Source organism: Hibiscus syriacus, unplaced genomic scaffold, assembly GCF_006381635.1.
Source record: "Hibiscus syriacus cultivar Baekdansim isolate YM2019G1 unplaced genomic scaffold, ASM638163v2 tig00110556_pilon, whole genome shotgun sequence".
Lineage (NCBI taxonomy): Eukaryota > Viridiplantae > Streptophyta > Magnoliopsida > Malvales > Malvaceae > Hibiscus > Hibiscus syriacus.
In genome coordinates, this window is record NW_024062779.1 from 1287956 (window position 1) to 1308164 (window position 20209).

The window sequence follows — 20209 nt, forward strand, 5'->3', positions numbered from 1 at the left end:
TTCTCCTAAAGTCTCCCTTCCAATTCTCTGTTCTTGACACGTAGTCCGATAATTCCGTTCTTCATGAATAAAACTGCGGTAAGTCGTTAGAATTCAGAAAATTTTGCTATGGGATATCTCCATGATACACGTCGGTTTTCTGTTTTTTTTTTTTTTCATGCGTAATACTTTATCCTGTATCTGGAGACTTCGTTGCTCGTTTACAATTATTGGACGGATGACAATTATTTTGTGCTTAGATTCGAAAATGCAGTTGGCTTGAACCAGGTACTGATCAGAGGACCATGTTCAGTAGATGGTGCTTTCTTCATGCTTACACCTTTGGTTCCTAACTGTGAACTTGATCGATAATTATTTTCTTGGGTTGAATCATGGATGCAACTATAGGGATTGTCATTTGATCATCATCGTCCGTTTGCTATTCAAAGAGTTGCACAGACTGCTGGGAGATAGTTGCAATTGATTGGGATCATTGGCTGCCCACAATTATTTTATACATGGGAGTGAGAATTCGAATTAATCCCCGGCGACCGTTAAAACCCGGGGTGCTTTACAAAACTGATGACGGTTGTATTAAGTGGATATGAGGTTCATAGCTACATACGATCTATGTATTATATGCTGCGATCTAAAATACGGTACGAATACGGTCCAAGTCGTTTCAAAATCGCGATTAGGTACGAAAGCTTATACGATCCAAAATTGACCATCCAATCGACCCAATTGATGTTCAAATCGCGATTTGAAGCCATCGATTCATCGTTCTGGACAATAAAAAATGCTAACAGACAACCAATTTCATCAATTCGACTGTTCAATTCAATCCACACTATGTCGCGGGAAAGAACAACGTTGACCGACCCTTGGATTTCTATTTACTGAATGAAATCTATAGTATTGAAGTTACTCTAAGATATTTCAAGTCTTGAAGTTATTTATAAAATTTGATGTAGAAAAATAGCAACTAAGAAACTGGTACATCGTACCAATTTATATAGTACATCGTACCGGAGCGATCCAAAATAAACCTACCCCTCGTACCGAATTTTAGGGACCTAGCGAATTGCGATCCCGTTCCACGTTTCCGTACCGGAGTGTACCGCAATCCATGTGACTATGATGAGGTTATTAGCAAGATATGTATGAACTGTGGTCGTATCGGTCTCTCATCTACTTTTTATTTTTCATAAGTTCCATGAGGTTGAGGCCTCGTTGCAGGCTCAAATGGATGACATTCGTGATAGATTTGTCTTTCAATCAATGGTGGATATTCAACATCATCACTTCCCTGGTAAGCACTCCTAGTCTTCGAGCTTTTAATAGAGGACGTCACGCATGACTTGTATGAACCATAGGTTACGGTACCATACTTGAATAGTTGTGTCTAATCCGTTTGTGGAGCATGAATATGACCTCGAAGAGGAGGATGCCAGCTCTGGAGATACTAGTGATCCAAGTGAGCTTCCAGAGTTTGACCTTGACTTCTCAATCGGATGCCCTAGCTGAAGCTTATCCGCCATCTTCTAACTCAAGGAATTGTTGGCATATGGTAGCGCCGTCACCAACAAGTTCTAATGATCAAGAACTAACAGCATCAGTTCCAGTGTCTCTCTTTCAGACTTCAACATCGAGGGGTGACACCGATCAATGCTCCTGCGCATGATCTTATAGCTTCCATCTGGTCGGCTTCATCTAGCCAGATTACTCGATATTCCGGATGGGGTTACGACAATGTAGGAAGTCTGTATGGGGTTCATACCGCCAGACTTCCTCATTTCAATGCTCGATTCACAGATCAAAGGAGGCGCCGGCTCTCATACCAAACAACTTTTACCGTGGTTATGGAGTGAAATGTTGTGAACTGAGATAATGACATTCAATTTCAAATATTTAATCTTGAATTCTCTTCGGTCACTGCAAAGGTGTTTGAATAGGTTGATACATCTGCAGGACATAAGGAGCAGGGATGGAGCTTTGGTACTTTAGCAATGTACCAAGTGAGAAGTGAAAAACCCCTATATAAATCATAACATGCAATTATGGGAGCTGAATTCTACACCCATATCTCACGAATTATATCCTTCCTCTCACCACGGAGGGATATATATAGAACTTTAGTACTTTGGCTTCAACATTTGCACTGGTACCTTGTATTTTAATTTTTATATTAACTTAAATATTTAAATTTTATTCTTATAATATTTTAAAATTAAGATAAAAAAATATTGTTAATATTTAAGATAAAAATAAAATATATTTATTAAATTAAAATAAGAATAAAATATACATTTTTAAATTAAAATAAAATATATATTTTTGGGTTGAGATAAGAATAAATAATATTTAATAATTTAAGATAAGAATATAATATATTTAATAATTTAAGTTAAGAATATAATATATGTATCAAGTTAAGATAAAAATAAAATATATTTTTAAGTTAAGGTAAGAATAAAATATATTTTATAAGTAAGATAAAGATTAAAATATTTAATATTAAGAATTTAAGATTATATTAAAAAACAAGATATATACAATAATGTAGTCTATTTTAAAAAAAATGAACTTGGCCCCAGTGGTTGGGCTTCTCCTTTCTCCCCAAGGGTTGCAGTTTTGAATCACTCTATGATCGGTGAAAATTAAATATATTAAATTAAAATAAATTAAATTCTCTAATCAGGTATAGAGGTGTACAAAAAATTCGAATATCCGATTTTGCGCAAAAAATATCCGAAACCGGATTTGGGAAAAATCGGTTTTTTAAACCGGATCGGATATTTTAAAACCGGATAGTATAACCGGTTTGGGAAAAAATTGGACGACTGGATTTTTTATCGGATTAAAAACCGGTTCGAAAAAAACTTGATAAAAAAAGGTTTTTTATCCGGAAAAAATCCAGTCTGGGTTTTAAAAAATTGGATGACCGGATTTTTTACCGGATTAAAAACCGGTTTTTTTAAAAAACTGATTTTTTTCAAACCGAAACCGGTTACACCGGTTACATCATCCGGCCCTCCAAACCGGTTACGATCCGAACCGGTTTTTTTATAAACCGATTTTTTGGCTTGGTGAAAAAACCGGATCGGTTTTTATCCTATCCGGATCGGATTTAAATCCGGCTATATGCATCTCTAATCATGTAGTAACACGTGTCATGATATTTAACATTAGTAACATATGGTATGATCTGATTCGAAAATTAAATTTATTTTAATTTATTAAAATTAGGACCAAATTGATAGAATTCATAAGTAATAGTGATCAAATATGTAATTATACCAATTTTATTAACTGCTACGTCAACACTTATATTAAACGTTAACAACAAGTGACATGATTGAATGTATTTAAATAGTCAGATGACCTGATTGAAAAAAATTCAATTATTGTCGAAATGGAAAGAGACTATAATTTGATTGTCCTTGGTATAGTTTATCCAATAATGTTTTCACTTTTAAACCAACATATTCAATCTAAAAAATAATTTTTTTGTCAAAATATAATAGAATAACTAAATTAGCTTGGTGAATAGTTGTTGAGCCATTTTCTAGGCATTTATTTACTTGTAATTCTCAAGTCAACTAACAATTTCTATTTAAAGAAGAGTTAATTTAACTAAAATAAAACTTCAAACAGTAAAGTATATTAGAATAAAAAACATGAACTAAAATAATTATTCCACGAAACGTTAGAGATATATTTGATAATAAGCTTTTCTATAAAAATTCACATAATATATTATTAGGGTCCGTTTGATAAAGCTTCTTAAAAGTATTTTTAGCCAAAAAATCAATTTTATCTATAAAACAATATCATACGGATAAAAAATAAGGAAAAAATGCAATGCATATGATGGTTTCAAATCAACCACAAAAGCTAAAATTTTTAGTTTTTACAGTTTTTAACTTTGCGTTTAAAATACATTATAATTTTACTCTTACTACTGCATGAGCTCTACTCAATTATGTATTTACATTTTATTTTAATATTTAATATTAACATCCTTCAAAAAATAATTTATTACTTTAAATAATTTAATTTAACTATTTAAAATAAATAAAATTTATGATTCATATATTAGAATATTAATAGTGAGCTATATAATATTATAATTATATATAGAGAGTACTTTTATATTTTTGTTATAGTTTAAATTGATATAATTTATATATAATATGTTTTTTGAATTTATTATAGTTTAAATTGATTTGATTCATATATAAATGTGAATATAATTTAAATGATATATTTTCAATTTACAACATAATGTCTATAATGGACATTTAATATTTTCAAACACATTTTTCAACCGCCGCAATCTAAAACAATTAAATTTTAAAGTGCACTTTTATACAATAATTTTAAAAGTTATTTCTACGTCACTTTGTTTAAAAAAGTTATACCAAAATAAACCTTATTCTTATAACTCGAACCATAAAAACTTTTCATCACTATATCGAACAATAATTAGAATATATTAATGCTAGAGAAAAATAAATATTGTACTATAAAATTATAGAATTAATTAATAATATTTTTTTATTAACATTGAATATTTTAAAATACAATATAATGAATGATAAATAGGTTACTTTTGCATCATATGAACCAGTTGGATATATGTCGTGTGTTAGGGGTTCATTCACCCACCAACTAAAGTTTAAAGACTATTTTAGACATCAATTAAATTTAAGGGTTTATTTAAATATAACAAGTAAAAAGTTCAAAAAGATTTATTCAATATTAAATTACGTCAAATTAGAATGATTGAAAAGAAGTTTTTATATAAAAATTTTATTCAATAAATGATCATCAAATGTTTAAATAATAAAGAAGTGTGTGGTATTAGGTGTTTAAATATATATTTAGCTATTGAATGTATTGTTTTCATTCGGTTTATTTTATATTCGTGTTTATGAAATCGTGTGTCTTCGACACACGTTATATATTTTTATTTTTTAGATAAATTTCAAAAATTTTTTTTATCTCTATTTTTCTTGTATCTACTAAATCATTTTTAGAAATAATCACTTTGGTTATTCATTACTGAAATTATTATAAAACTGGATTTCGAAGAAGCACAATTAGAATAAGGGTAAAGTATAGTAATGACCACTGAATTTTCTAAAGTTTTCATTTAGGTCTCTCAACTTTTAAAACTTGCAATACAATCCCCCAACATTTAGTCCGTTTGCAATATGGTCCCTCAACATTTAGTCCTTTTGCAATTGACCCCCTATGTAACTGTTGGGGGACCATATTGCAAACGGACTAAATGTTAGGGGACTGTATTGCAAGTTTTAAAAGTTGATGGACCTAAATGAAAGCTTTAGAAAAGTTCAGTGACCATTACTATACTTTACCCTATTTTTTATTTATATTCATGCTTTTCATGGGTAGATTATCTGGCCCTCACTTGTAGAAATATAATTTTCATTTATTTGGATTGGCAAAATAAACTTTTCTGGGTTCTGGCAGAAGTACAAATTATTTTAGGTTGATTTGTATCAATTCAATTTTGTAAGGGTTGTTAGTGAGCTATTTACAGTTGTGTATATTGATTCTCTGTTCGACCTTAACCGAATCATGTGATGATTTGCATTGTTTCATTTCAAGTATCAACTTTGTGTTTTTCAAGCAGTTTCATGTTGCATGTAACTAACTCTGTTTTTGTTGAATGACGACAGGGTTTTGATTTGAGGTTGATAGATATAAATCGAACTTGTAAAGTAACAAAGGTAATATAATGCAATTTGATTGAGTTTTTTTTGTTAGATTGATTTCTATGCAACTCATTTGAAGTTGATATTGTTCAGGGAGGTCAAGTGGTCAAGTACACCGTTTTGATGGTGTGTGTAAACTATCGTGGTGTTGTTGGATATGCAAAAGCCAAAGCTGACGCAGTCCCTATTGCAATCCAAAGGGTAACTTTCCACTGCTTTTATTTGTACTGTTATTTAATTCTGCACCATATAATCAATAGGTGTTGAAATGACTCTCATCTACTGGACTAAGGCAATGTTATGTTTCTAGAAGAGGTTGCGTCTGTTAGAAACCAAAGTTAATTCTGTTGTAACTGTCTTGGCTGTGACAGTTGGTGATATAGAACCGTTCAACTTGGAAGAATCTGTTATAAAAGAAGATTCAAGTGAGTTGAGAGGGTTTGAGGGATAAAAACAGATTAGAAGAGAGGTTTAGAGATAGAGATTTAGTTCTGGTTCTAAATCTTGTAAACTTTGTTTTAATTGCCTTAGTGAGATTGATTCTTTCCTGTGGATGTAGGTCACTCTGACCGAACCACGTAAATATTTGGTGTTCTTGATTACTGCTTTGTTTTTCAATCTTGATCAGTGTTTAGACTCATATTGTGTGTGTGTTTGTCTGTGGTTATTGGCTGATTTCACATCAATTGGCGCCGTCTGTGGGAACTCAGACCTCGATGATGGGATCTGCCAAGTTTGACATTGAAAAATTCACTGGAAAGAATGACTTTGGCCTTTGGAGAGTAAAGATGAGAGCCTTACTTGTTCAACAGGGAATTGTGGAAGCTCTACAAGGACCAACAGCTTTGCCTACTGAGATGCCCGAGAAAGAAAGGAACAGTATCCTGGAAAAGGCTCACAGCGCGATAATTCTGAGCCTAGGTGATAAAGCTTTGAGGGAAGTGTCAAGAGAGATAACGGCTCAGGCTCTCTGGGCTAAACTTGAATTGCTCTATATGACTAAATCTTTGGCCAACAGACTCTTCTTGAAACAACGCCTGTACTCCTTCAAGATGCATGAAGAAAAATCAATCACAGAGCAGATTGATGAGTTCAATAAAATCATAGATGATCTCGAAAACATTGATGTTAAGATGGAGGACGAGGATAAGGCTTTGCTGTTATTAAACTCTATCCCCAAGAGTTATGAGCATTTTAAAGATGCGATGCTTTATGGAAGGGTGCAGTCAATTTCAATGGAAGAAGTTCAATCCCTAATAAGAGCCAAAGAACTTCAAAAGAAACATGATATGGATGAAGAGAATAGTGGGGATGGTCTTACTATTAGAGGAAGATCAGACAGAAGAGACTCAAGAAATAATCAGAACAGATCAAGATCGAAACAAAGAAAGAAAAGTGGAAATCAGTCATCAAAGGGACCGTTCAGGTGTTATCATTGCCACAAGGAAGGACACTTCAAGAAGAATTGTCCTGATCGGAAGAAAAAATATCAAGAAAAGCCAAAAGACTCAGGAGAAGTAAGTGTAGTCTCTGATGGCTATGATTCGACTGAAGCTTTGGTAATTACTGAGTCAGAATCAAGCAAAGAGTGGATTCTTGACTCAGGTTGCTCCTTCCATATGTGTCCTCATAAAGATTGGTTCGAAACACTCCAACTGGTCAGTGGTGGAACTGTACTGCTTGGAGATAACAAAGCATGCAGGGTGGTTGGTAGTGGGACAATCAGGATAAGGATGTTGATGGAGCTGAACGAATATTACAACATGTCAGGTACATACCAGAACTTAAAAGGAATCTGATTTCTTTAGGAATGTTGGAATCAAGTGGCTATTCTTTTAATGCTGAAAATGGTTATATTAGAGTTACTAAAGGCTCTATAATTACCATGAAAGGAATTAGGAAAAACGGGTTATATTCTCTAATCGGGAGAACTGTAATTGGTAACTCCTCTAATGTAGTCCAACCTGAAATTGATAAAACTAGACTATGGCACATGAGGTTGGGACATGTAAGTGAAAGGGGCCTACAAGAATTGTTTAAACAGAATCTATTAGGTGTTGACCAAATTAGTAAATTGGAGTTTTGTGAACAATGTGTGTTGGGGAAGGCAACTAGAGTAAAATTCTCTACTGGAAAGCACATCACAAAGAAACCATTAGATTATGTTCACAGTGATCTATGGGGTCCTGCTAGAACACAAACACATGGAGGTGGGAGGTATTTTCTATCTGTCATAGATGACTACACTAGAAGAGTGTGGGTTTTCGTTCTAAAAACAAAAGATGAAGTTTTTGAACGGTTCAAGGATTGGTTAACTCTCACTGAAAACAAAATGGAAACAAAACTGAAGCACTTGAGAACTGACAATGGCCTGGAATATTTTTCAGAGCAGTTTAATGAGTTGTGCAGGAAAAATGGTATTACAAGGCACAAGACAGTTCGAAATACCCCTCAGCAGAATGGATTAGCTGAAAGGATGAATAGAACTCTCCTAGAGAGAGTGAGGTGCATGTTGCTGAATGCTGGCCTACCCAAAAGTTTTTGGGGTGAAGCTGTGTCTACAGCCTGTTATCTTATTAACAGGTGCCCTTCAACAGCTATTGGAATGAAGACTCCTTTGGAAATGTGGTATGGGAAACCAGCCAACTACAACAATCTCAAAGTGTTTGGATGTTTAGCATATGCCCATCAGACAAGATAAACTGGAGGCAAGAGCTTTGAGGTGTATCTTTATTGGCTATCCACACGGAACCAAGGGTTATAAACTTTGGTGTATGGAGCCTGGCCAACAGAAATGTATCATTAGTAGAGACGTGGTGTTTGATGAGTCGAAAATGGCAAATCTGCATAGTTATGTTACTAAGAACAACGTTACTAAGGATGGTATTCCAATTGAGGTGGAGCTACAACAACAACAAACATTAACCGATCAAGGGACTGTCTTGAATGATCAACATGAAGAGGTAGAAAACCAGCAAGAAACCGAACCAGAGACCAGATTGGATGATTACAACTTGGTGAGAGATAGACAAAGAAGAACCATCAGACCACCAGAGAGATTTGGCCATGCAGACATGATCTCCTATGCTTTGAGCGTTGCTGAAGAAATAGAAGAGGCTGATCCAAACAACTACAAGGAAGCTTTGAAGAGTAAAGAGAGGGACAAGTGGGCTAAAGCAATGGATGAGGAAATAGCATCTCTAATGAAAAACAAAACTTGGGATCTTGTGGATAGACCGAAGAATCAACGAGTAGTAGGATGTAAGTGGATTTAAAAGAAGAAAGAGGGCATTCCAAGTGTTGAAAAGGCCAGGTATAAAGCAAGACTTGTTGCAAAGGGATTTACACAGGTTGAAGGAATCGATTTCAATGAGATTTTCTCACCTGTTGTAAAACATTGCTCAATCAGGTTAATTTTAGCATTAGTTGCTCAGTATGACTTGGAACTGGAACAATTAGATGTTAAAACTGCCTTCCTACATGGAGAGTTGGAAGAAACTATCTATATGGACCAGCCAGATGGGTATTGCACTCTTGAAACCAAGGACAAAGTCTGCCTGTTAAAGAAATCATTGTATGGACTCAAACAAAGCCCAAGACAATGGTATAAAAGATTTGATGAATTTATGCTGAGGATTGGTTTTGCTAGAAGCAGTTATGATAGCTGTGTGTACATGAAGAAGCAAGATGATGAAATAAGCGTTTTTCTGCTCCTATATGTGGATGACATGTTAGTAGCTAGCAGGAGCAAGGAGGAAGTTCAGAAGATTAAAGGTATGCTCAACTCAGAATTCGATATGAAGGATTTGGGGCCTGCCACAAAAATCTTAGGCATGGAGATCACAAGAGATAGAAAGAAGAACAATTTGTTTCTGTCTCAGAAGTCATATATACAGAAAGTATTAATGAGGTTCAATATGCATGAGGCCAAGCAGGTTACCACTCCAATTGGTCAACACTTTAGGTTGTCAAACTCTCAAGCACCTGGAAGTGAAGAAGAGAAAACATACATGGAGAATATCCCTTATACTAGTGGAGTTGGCAGCATTATGTATGGAATGGTTTGTAGCAGGCCAGACTTAGCTTATGCTGTCAGTATCATAAGCAGGTTCATGGCAAATCCTGGAAAAGCTCACTGGGAAGCTTTGAAGTGGACCCTGAGATATTTGAGGGGTACTACTGAGTTGGGGTTGATGTTTAAGAAACAAGAAAATGAAAGGGAAAAGGTGGTTGGCTATGTGGACTCCGATTATGCAGGGAGCATTGACACCAGGAAGTCACTGACCGGATTCATTTTCACAGTTTTTGGTACTGCAGTTAGCTGGAAGTCAAATCTCCAATCTGTTGTGGCTCTTTCAACTACAGAGGCTGAATATATTGCTGTGACAGAAGCAATCAAGGAGGCTATGTGGTTACAAGGAATGGTTGAAGAGCTTGGCATACAGCAGAAAGTTTTAACAGTGTTTTGTGATAATCAAAGCACAATTCACTTGACCAGAAACCAGGTCTTTCATGAAAGGTCTAAGCATATAGACGTGAAACTTCATTTTGTGAGAGATGTTGTTACTAAGGGTTCAATAACTGTGAAGAAGATACCCACTGAAGAAAATCCAGCTGACATGCTCACAAAGGCTCTACCAGCAACTAAGTTCAGACACTGTCTGGACTTAGTAAATTCTACAGAGAAGTAATAGCCCCTTTGGGCTGATAGGAAGGAATCCTTTTGGGGAACTTTGTAATTGAGAGTCAAGGTGGAGAATTGTTGAAATGACTCTCATCTACTGGACTAAGGCAATGTTATGTTTCTAGAAGAGGTTGCGTCTGTTAGAAACCAAAGTTAATTCTGTTGTAACTGTCTTGGCTGTGACAGTTGGTGATATAGAACCGTTCAACTTGGAAGAATCTGTTATAAAAGAAGATTCAAGTGAGTTGAGAGGGTTTGAGGGATAAAAACAGATTAGAAGAGAGGTTTAGAGATAGAGGTTTAGTTCTGGTTCTAAATCTTGTAAACTTTGTTTTAATTGCCTTAGTGAGATTGATTCTTTCCTGTGGATGTAGGTCACTCTGACCGAACCACGTAAATATTTGGTGTTCTTGATTACTGCTTTGTTTTTCAATCTTGATCAGTGTTTAGACTCCTATTGTGTGTGTGTTTGTCTGTGGTTATTGGCTGATTTCACAACAATAGGTGAATCGATTCTTTATCTTCTATTACTTGACTGGTAAATCTGGTCTATTCAGACAGGCTGGTTTTACGTCCTGGTAATCGTAATAAGTTTCAGCTATGATTTCTTTCTTACCATGATGCTATGATTTCTGGGATGCAGTATTGAAATCAATTTAATTTGAAAGATGTATAATATCATCAATGTTGTCTACCATGACCATGTTCTTCTATATCATTGTCAATAGCTTGATGAATTTACGTGATATGTACCGACTCATGTAACCTACAACAGGCACATGAGAAATGCTTTCAGAATCTTCACTATATTGAACGACACGAAGAGCACACTATAGCCCATGCAATTCAAGAATCATATAAGAAGACTAAGGTGCACATTACTCTCTCATTTTTATAACCATTTTAATCTCAATCTTGGTTTTTACAGTTGAGTTAATTGTTCACGTTTGTTGATGCTCCAGTTTCTCTGCATTCATTCTACTTCAAACCATTTATGCTTTTGGTAGGTCTATCTCTGGCCTGCACCAACTGCATCGGGTATGAGAGCTGGAAGAACTGTTGAAAACATTTTGCTTTTAGCTGGCTTTAACAATATCAAATCAAAGGTAATCAAGCGATATCGCTTCCATGTACTCGGACTCGGGTTTTATTGGATTCTTCATTCATTTGAAGATTCTTGGGGTTCCTTACAATGGTTTTTAGAATTCAACTTTTTATAGGCTCATCTGAACTATCTTCTCAGGTTATTGGCTCAAGGAATCCTCACAACACTGTCAAGGCTGTTTTTAAAGCCCTCGATGCAGTAAATAACTCGACCACCCACATAAATGGAATAGGGTTTTGAAACAAGTTGCTTTTGGGACAGCCTGAATAACATAAGTAATTGCATTATTGTTTGTGTAGGTTGAAACACCAAAAGACATGCAGGAGAAGTTTGGGAGAGCGGTTGTTGAGAAACACTTGCTTCAGTTACCATAGCATCATACCACCTTGTTTTTTTCTCTCTCAATTTACAACACTTTTGAGCTTAAATTTTGTCATTGATTGATGATGCTTTGTCATGTGTTTGGTTTAGTCAGCGAATTCCAGATATGTCAAATAATCTGGGGCATTTATTTTGAGCCTAATTACTTTAGAATCTTGTTTTGCAATTTCTCCCTCTTGATTATTTCCATATGTTCTTTAGAAGGAAACTAAAGAAGAGTTTGGAGAGTTGTAATCTGTCCATTTAAAAGCAGCAAATCTTCACAGTTTCATGACAACGTTCAAGGAGAAAATCCAGAATATGTACAATGATTTCATCATCTGAACGTAATAAAATACCCACTAAATGCGATCATCAAATAAAGATTGTGGTTTCACTTTACCACGTTTGAGAATGCTTTCAATCTCCTTGGGAGGGTTGAGACCCATAGCTTGAGCTCTTTCCCAGCGATCAAGCCTCGGTATCCCAATGCATGGTCCGAACGCCATGTTCATATCAAATTGCCTCAGCACTTGCTCCTCCTCGTTGAAATCATCTGCTTTTAACCAAAAAAAGAAAGGGTAAAGTATAGCAATGGTCACTGAACTTTTCTAAAGCTTTTATTTAGGTCTCCTAACTTTTAAAATTTTCAATACAGTCTCCCAACATTTAGTCCGTTTGCAATATGATCCCCCAAAAGTTACGTCGAGGACCATATTGCAAACATACTAAATGTTGAGGGACCATATTGCAAACGGACTAAATATTGAGGGATTATATTGTAAGTTTTAAAAGTTAGGATACCTAAATGAAAGCTTTAGAAAGGTTTAGTGACCATTACTATACTTTACCCTTAGAATAATATTCTAGAGAAGAGAAAATGGCAGTTTAGTGTTGAGTGGTGGGCGCATCTAGCCGGACAGACATTTCAAATAATAAGGGCCAAAGGAGGGTACTAGCGGAATTTGATAAATCCCGAATAATTTCAAATACAGATCATAAAGCGAAAAAAGAACTCCAAAATCTGCGTGTACCACTTGCCATCTTCGCTGTATTTGTCTGACCGGTATGCTTCCTTCCCTATCTAACTCGAGCAACGATCATTTAATTTCTTCCTTAGGCTCGATTTGTTTGCTCTTACCCTTTGTAACTCGTCTAATTACCAGTTAATTTTGTATCATCTCTATTTTTCTTCCGCTGAGTTGTTTGGATCTTATTGCTACTCAGATCTTTGGAGAAGGTAACATTTGTTAACTGTAGTTGCCATTTTCTGCAGATCAAGTCTTTGGTCATATACCTTCATTTTATTTTGTATATATTGCTCTGTTTGATTATTTTTTATTCATTTATGTTTGACAAATAATCGGAAATTCGAACTACTCTAACCTAACAAAGATAAAAAAACCGTTGAAGAAGAAAGGGTGTGGGCTGGAGTTTTGTATTCTAATTGTTTGTTTCCTTTTGTAGTCCGCAATGGTATTTTTGAAGGGTGTATCAGCGCTATATAGGCTAAGATCCCGTGTGGTAAGTTCGATGCGATTGTCTGATTTACCATATAATTTTTTTCTCCCAGTAAGCAGTTTGCTTAAGTTCCTATATATTGGATTTCTTTATGATGCAGAAACAGCATTCCAATCTCAGCACCTCTGTTAGATGGCTTCAAACGCAGACCTCTTCCGATGTTGTGAGTTGTTTTTCTTTTCTCTTGCTACACTTTTATTATTATTATTATTATTTGTGATGGGAGGAGCCAAAACTGCATAATAGGGGTCACAATGGCACGTTGTGGATGCTATTCAAATCCTTGCCCGAAAGTGGCAATCTTATCTTTACTGTTTAGTTGTATATTTTGACTTCCAAATGGTACAATTACTACGTGCTCTTCCCATTTGGTCTTTTAGCTTTTGCTGGTGTTCACCCTCACTTATATTTGCTAATTAACATCTTTGGGGCCTTTACAGGATCTTCATTCGCAGTTAAAGGAATTGATTCCAGAACAACAGGTTTGTTTTGTTTGTCTCAATGGGGTTCCATTTGTCCTTTTAAGATAGCTTCAGATATCGTTACTATAGGAGCCAGCACTGCTTAATTTATAACGATTTGTTATCCATGTCACTCCATTGATAAATTGTTGAAGACTCTCAATGTTAACTTTTAATCCTTTATCCCAATTTTATCCAGCTGGAGGATATTCTATCATCTGCGTGGTTCCCCCAATGATTATAGAACATAGCCAGCTTCAACTTTTCCTTCACTAAATGGCTTGTTGGTTTTTTTTTCCAGGAGCGCCTGAAGAAACTGAGGGCAGAACATGGAAAAGTACAACTTGGGAATATCACTGTTGATATGGTACAACATTTATGTTTCAAATGTTGTACTAGTGAATGTGCTTTTCTCTGTTCAAAGTTGGAAATATTTAAATGACTTGTGAATAAATGTTTGGGTTTTGCATTAACTGATTACTGCACTGTGTTTGAAAGGTCATTGGTGGAATGAGAGGAATGACAGGGCTGCTTTGGGAAACCTCATTACTTGACCCAGATGAGGTATGGTTCATTCACTTACCATCAAAAACAGGGTTTTGAGCAGACTTTGATACTCAGTCATGGTAATTACTGGAACATAAAGTAACATTTATCTGATAGTTCTAAAAGGTTGTCTTCTTTTTTTTTTAGGGAATTCGCTTTAGGGGTTTGTCTATTCCCGAGTGTCAAAAGCTTTTGCCAGGTGCAAAGCCAGATGGAGAACCTTTGCCTGAGGGTCTTTTATGGCTTCTTTTGACTGGAAAGGTGTGCAATTGTGCATGAGGTTCTAGTAATGACAGTGTATTTTATTTTGGCCTGTATTGGTTGATGATTTACCCCTTTCCTCCTTTACCTCAGGTGCCAAGCAAAGCTCAGGTGGATGCTTTATCTCAGGAACTGCGTGACCGTGCTGTTGTTCCAGGTTTGTAGCTTCTTCATTATTCCTTGCTGGTGTAAACATTAAATTACTTCTACCTCTCTCTTTACTCAAACGGTGCAATTCTTACTTTTCTTGGATTTCTCTATTTGGTTATAGATTACGTGTTCAAGGCCATTGATGCTCTACCTGTCTCAACACATCCAATGACTCAATTTGCAACTGGTGTTATGGCACTCCAGGTTACTATACTATGCTTAATCTTGCATTGGTTTAAGTAAAAAAAGTTGATGTTCTTTGTTCTTCAGTTTCATACATAAGATAAACTTAGAGGAACTGCAACTCCTTAGTTCTATTGTTTTTGTTAACTTGTTAATCATCTCGTTTGGTGAGATGGACAGGATGACCTTTGACAATAGCTCTTGTTCTTCAAAAGTTCACATGCTCATGTTGGCAAGGTTGATCTGGAGTTTGAACTATTATGTATTTGAAGATCCCTATGTGTATAGACAAAAATTGTCATTTTAGACTAGATGTCCTCCTTCTTCCTCTCATGGTAATTAGAAAACATCACTTTCTAATAACCAGATGGCATTGAGATTGAGAGTTAACTGGATAATCTTTATGTATATGGTTTTTTCTTTGATGAATGTCTATATTTTCTATTCTGGTTCTATTCTTTCCTTATTCGGATAGACTTCTTTATCCTAGGTTTATCTTCTGGGTGTAAATATAATGCTTTAAATCTATGGTGGCAGTATTTCAAGCTTGTATTATTAAGTTCATATGCATGTATCTAAATTGAAGAACTTTAATCTTTCAGGTTCAAAGTGAATTTCAGAAAGCATATGAGAAAGGAATTTCAAAGGCAAAGTAAGGTCTTTTGAGATGCTATGCTATGATGTCATAACTCAACTTTCTAGGGGTCATGCATCCTTATATTTATTATATTTCGTTCAGGTATTGGGAGCCAACATATGAAGATGCTCTTAGTTTGATTGCTCGTGTGCCATTCGTAGCTTCTTATGTTTATAGAAGGTTAGTGAATACCTTGTCTATAGTGCAGATAAGTTGTCGGATAAGTTTGGTCTGTAAATTTTTCTTTTAGTGTTCTGGAATCTTGCAGCTATTTGTTTGTGTGCTTTTGAGTGATGTAAAGCAAGAAGAGAGAAAGAGGCAGAAAATGTTGAATCTAGGAATTTTAGGGAGATAACAGGAAATATAGAGAAAAGAAATGAAAGAATTTGAACCTGAGAGAATGAAGAGAGGAAATCTGAAAACAAAAATTTCAATAATCCAATTCTCAGTTAAAAACACGCCTAACAAATTTGTAGACAGAGGCTGTAACACTTGGACATAAGTTTGCAATTCCAAATACCTAACCCAAATTAGAGACAATGCTAAAGTGGTCCTTTACCAATGTGATGATCTGTCGTACCGTTTAAGTCCATTTTAGCCTGATCCTTGTGATCCTTGTTTGATAAAGTTCTGTTTCTTAAACTATGTTCTCTTATCTTTGATTTTGAAGGATGTATAAAGATGGAAAATTCATTCCCATGGATGACTCGCTGGATTATGGAGGAAATTTTTCGCACATGCTGGGATTCAGTAGTCCCCAAATGCATGAGCTTATGAGGCTTTATGTCACTATTCATAGGTTTGTTTTTGTTAATCTTCTATAGAGCATATGATTTATGGGATACAGTTATGCAGAATTTGAGTTTTTGTATTTACTTTTAATTTTTACCAATATGATATCTTGTCATCAACTCATCATTTTTGGTCAAATAACATGTGTCACTTTAATGTTACGGCTTTCATCTCTTGCTCCAGTGATCATGAAGGTGGAAATGTTAGCGCCCATACTGGCCATTTGGTAAGTTACAAATTTTGGTTATTAGTATGGTTATAGCCTTTTTTTCATGCTTATGCTAATCTGACCAATGTTTGGTGCTTTTTCTAAAATTTGTTTGTATGGATGATCTGAATTCAGGTGGGCAGTGCCCTTTCAGATCCCTATCTTTCCTTCGCAGCTGCACTGAATGGGTTAGCTGGGCCACTTCATGGTCTGGCTAATCAGGTATTAGATCTTTCAGACTTTGAGTTGCCTTCCATTTTTCTATAACTAGGTTTTAGCAAATATTATGTCTTATGTAGAGCAATATGCTTTTTTGCTTCTAAAGGTTTGTTTTGCGAAGTTTGTCCGTAAGTTCTTAAATTTTTATTGGTCTTTATCTGATTGTAACGGTAAATTTCAAGTGATTCGACTTTGCAAAGTCTTTTAGGCAATGGTTAAAAATTCAATCACTGCTTGTACCTGGATGCTTATTGCAGCCAAAAGTTATTGAGTGGAAGATAATAGTTATATTTATCATTCATAAACTTCCTATGATATGATTATATCATATTCTTGTAGATGGGTTCATTCTGTCTCAAATTCCCTTCCACCATTTTATACAAACTAAAAGAAAAAAGTGCATAACTATGCAATGGGTCCCCAAGACCTATTATGGGTGTCATTGATCTCTTTGGAGCCTGATTTTTCCTTGGTGCTTTCCATGCAATTACCTACCCTTACATTACTCATAGAAGCAAATAGCCTTACTTCAAACTTTTATATTGTTTGTCTATCTTGCTAAATTTGTTAATCTTTGCAAAACCACTATTACAGCTTGGAATCGTCTAAACAATGAAAATCTAGCATAGAAACCTCCTGATTATTTCCATCATAATAGTATTTACCCTTTTAATTGGGTTAATGCATCATCCCTGATGTTTCTGAGCTTGAATCTGAAACTATGTGCAAGTCTGCATCCTCGTGATTTATTGCTAAATGTTTCATTGCAGGAAGTGTTACTGTGGATCAAATCTGTGGTAGATGAGTGTGGAGAGAACATATCCAAAGAGCAGCTTAAAGACTATGTCTGGAAGACACTGAATGGTGGCAAGGTATTGTCTGAAGTCTATCTGAATACAAGATTTAGTTTAGCAATTTATGAAAATTCTTCTGCCTCAAAGCGTTTACTACAGCACCTGTCTATCTGGTGATATCGTAAATCTGTAACACTTGGTAGATGTGTAAATTTCATTCCTGCTTCATCATTATCATTATTCGTTGCTATATCTGATTGACCTCATAAGGAAAACAATTCAGTGCTTATAAGCATCTTGTGGTTGCTTTTGAAATTTCTATTTGTTTGAGCTCTTTTGCTACCTTCCTTGAAGTCGTACTAAGATTGTGTTTTACCTTATGAGATCCTCGGTTTTGGACTTGAGCAAAAAGGGGGCTTTAACATCCTTCATATGACACATAGCACCATTTATTTTCAGTTTTTATTAGAAGCTCAATTAGATCATCTTTGTTGTCTTAATTCAATGTACTTCCTGTCTGCAGGTTGTACCAGGATTTGGTCATGGAGTGCTGCGTAAAACTGATCCAAGATACATGTGTCAGAGGGAGTTTGCATTAAAGCACTTGCCTGATGATCCCTTATTCAAGCTGGTTCTCACTTATGCCTTGATGATTGAATGTTAATGATTGTCTTTTGTCTGCTACGGTTTTCACTTCTAGTTTGTTACTAAGATGACATAATTTTCATTGTTGCAGGTTTCACAACTTTATGAGGTGGTGCCTCCTATTCTTACTGAGTTAGGCAAGGTAATTTATGATTTACTTTCTGAGTAGAAATCTTTAAAAGACATGCTGCATGTTTTAACACATCACAGAATAAAGGTCTTGAGTGCAATGGTAAAGTTCAGAAGACCGTGTAAATCTATTGTTAACAGATAGAATCTGGAATCGTTGTTGGCTTGGTTTATTATTTGAAATGAATGGTAAAATTTAGAAAATATGTTAGGTAGGAGTCCTCATCATCTCGCGGATGTAGACGTTAAAGCATGTGTTACTTGAACTCTGATGAGTTTCAGGTATTGCCATCCGGCTATGCATTTGGCGTGAATATGTTTTTAATTTATGTAGTTGAAAGGTCATACCTCCATACCCGTATCCGTTGGACATGGGTTCTTCAACTGAACTTATGGTTCTGACCTATTTAATTTGTATGTTTTTTAAGTTTGTGTTTTTTATAATATTAAAATTGCCAATTTATTACAAAATTTATATTGTTTTGTTGAATATTAGGATATTATTTGGAAATTGAACTGACACTTCAACGTAAACAAGATTAGCTATAATGAAAATTGTTTATATTATGTTAAATTGGAATCCAATGCCTGAATTGGTAATTCTGGGATGCTTTGTAGGTTAAAAACCCCTGGCCCAATGTTGATGCACACAGTGGAGTGCTGCTGAACCATTTTGGTTTGACTGAAGCAAGGTACCGTCTGAAGCTTTTCTTTCATATAGTATGAACATTTACTACTCTTCATTCTTCGGGAAACATGAATAGTGTTGCTAGTGGTGTAGAAATTCTTCATTTTCAAGGATAAAGTATTTTTGAACTTCATGCGCAGATACTATACCGTTCTTTTTGGTGTATCCAGGAGTATTGGAATTTGCTCTCAGGTTTGTTTCTTGCTGCAATATTTCATCTGCAATTATGTGAATCGCCAGGTGTTGCTTTGCGTTTAATTATTTTGTTTTCTGTTGGTTCAGCTTATATGGGACCGAGCACTAGGATTGCCCCTCGAAAGGCCGAAAAGTGTTACAATGGATTGGCTAGAAAATTACTGCAAGAAAGCAAAAGCAGCTTGAAGTTGTGGATGAACCTTCTCTTTTTGGCTAATAGTAAATAAACTACCCACAAGGCTTGGTTTTGTACAATGTCAAGCTGTTACATTTTTCCTATTTGTTTGCTGGGAAAATTACTTGAGAAAACAATTATTTGTTTTATAGCTCACTGAAATAAAAACAACAGCAGATCTGTCAATTTGTTTTCTCAACCCATAAAAACGGTTTGTGCCTGCTACATAGTGACAATGTGGACAATTTTCATCAATTGCACAAAATTTTTTTATGGCAAGATAACATTGTTTCATCTACTTAACGGAAGATGAAAACTGAAACTACTGAAAATTATGAAAGGTCAGGGAAGCAAAATGAGTTTTTGGCGCAAGTCAGACAGGCTTCGGTGTAGTTAACCCTTTTTTAATTAGGATGATAATAATCCCGCTCTTATACTGATGGTAACAGATCTCAGATCTGCCATTACCAATCCATATTTCCGCACATCATAAAATCAGTCTTACATGTTTGCGATATCCTAATGCCCTAAAATCTTAAAATAAAAAGCAAAATCAATTCAAGATTTAAAAATTTTAAAATGTAAAGAAATAAATTATGACTGGTTTCAAACCAGAATGCGGAGAGATATCAAAAAACCCAAATCTCGAGAACAATTTTGATTACAGAACAGATATAATAAGAGCATCAGAGTTAAATCTAGAGAGTAGGCCTGATCTGAAACCCAAATTATA

General features: G+C 35.2%; 2 protein-coding genes across 3 annotated transcripts; both read left to right on the forward strand.

The window, feature by feature from the left end:
• Positions 1–1224: 1224 nt before the first annotated feature.
• Positions 1225–11896, forward strand: LOC120131800 (30S ribosomal protein S5-like). The gene is made up of 10 exons (XM_039148708.1): positions 1225–1291; positions 1379–1469; positions 1619–1838; positions 1935–1997; positions 5688–5738; positions 5817–5924; positions 11183–11278; positions 11415–11513; positions 11651–11710; positions 11812–11896. The coding sequence occupies exons 1-10, from the start codon at positions 1225–1227 to the stop codon at positions 11884–11886; spliced, it is 930 nt and encodes a 309-aa protein (XP_039004639.1). The 3' UTR covers positions 11887–11896.
• A 1023-nt stretch (positions 11897–12919) lies between these two features.
• On the forward strand, positions 12920–19662 carry LOC120131308 (citrate synthase, mitochondrial). Of its 2 annotated transcripts, none has more exons than XM_039148321.1 (20): positions 12920–12938; positions 13340–13396; positions 13494–13556; positions 13834–13875; positions 14156–14221; positions 14353–14418; positions 14548–14661; positions 14755–14818; positions 14933–15015; positions 15597–15646; positions 15734–15811; positions 16302–16430; positions 16607–16649; positions 16767–16853; positions 17621–17722; positions 18168–18275; positions 18381–18431; positions 19037–19110; positions 19247–19298; positions 19389–19662. In XM_039148321.1, the coding sequence occupies exons 2-20, from the start codon at positions 13346–13348 to the stop codon at positions 19485–19487; spliced, it is 1422 nt and encodes a 473-aa protein (XP_039004252.1). In that variant the 5' UTR covers positions 12920–12938; positions 13340–13345; the 3' UTR covers positions 19488–19662. The 2 variants fall into 2 exon arrangements, with proteins under 2 accessions (XP_039004252.1, XP_039004251.1); XM_039148320.1 differs by lacking the exon at positions 12920–12938 and adding an exon at positions 13021–13112.
• Positions 19663–20209: the final 547 nt, after the last annotated feature.

Bases quoted from the DNA above. Each gene is read 5' to 3' on its own strand.
- LOC120131800 (XM_039148708.1), top strand. From the start codon at position 1,225: ATGGATGACATTCGTGATAGATTTGTCTTTCAATCAATGGTGGATATT. The intron at 11,279-11,414 runs GTGCACATTACT...TGCTTTTGGTAG, and splicing joins AATCATATAAGAAGACTAAG to GTCTATCTCTGGCCTGCACC. The intron at 11,711-11,811 runs GTAAATAACTCG...TTGTTTGTGTAG, and splicing joins TTTTTAAAGCCCTCGATGCA to GTTGAAACACCAAAAGACAT.
- LOC120131308 (XM_039148321.1), top strand. From the start codon at position 13,346: ATGGTATTTTTGAAGGGTGTATCAGCGCTATATAGGCTAAGATCCCGT. The intron at 15,647-15,733 runs GTAAGGTCTTTT...TATTTCGTTCAG, and splicing joins AAAGGAATTTCAAAGGCAAA to GTATTGGGAGCCAACATATG. The intron at 19,299-19,388 runs GTTTGTTTCTTG...CTGTTGGTTCAG, and splicing joins GTATTGGAATTTGCTCTCAG to CTTATATGGGACCGAGCACT.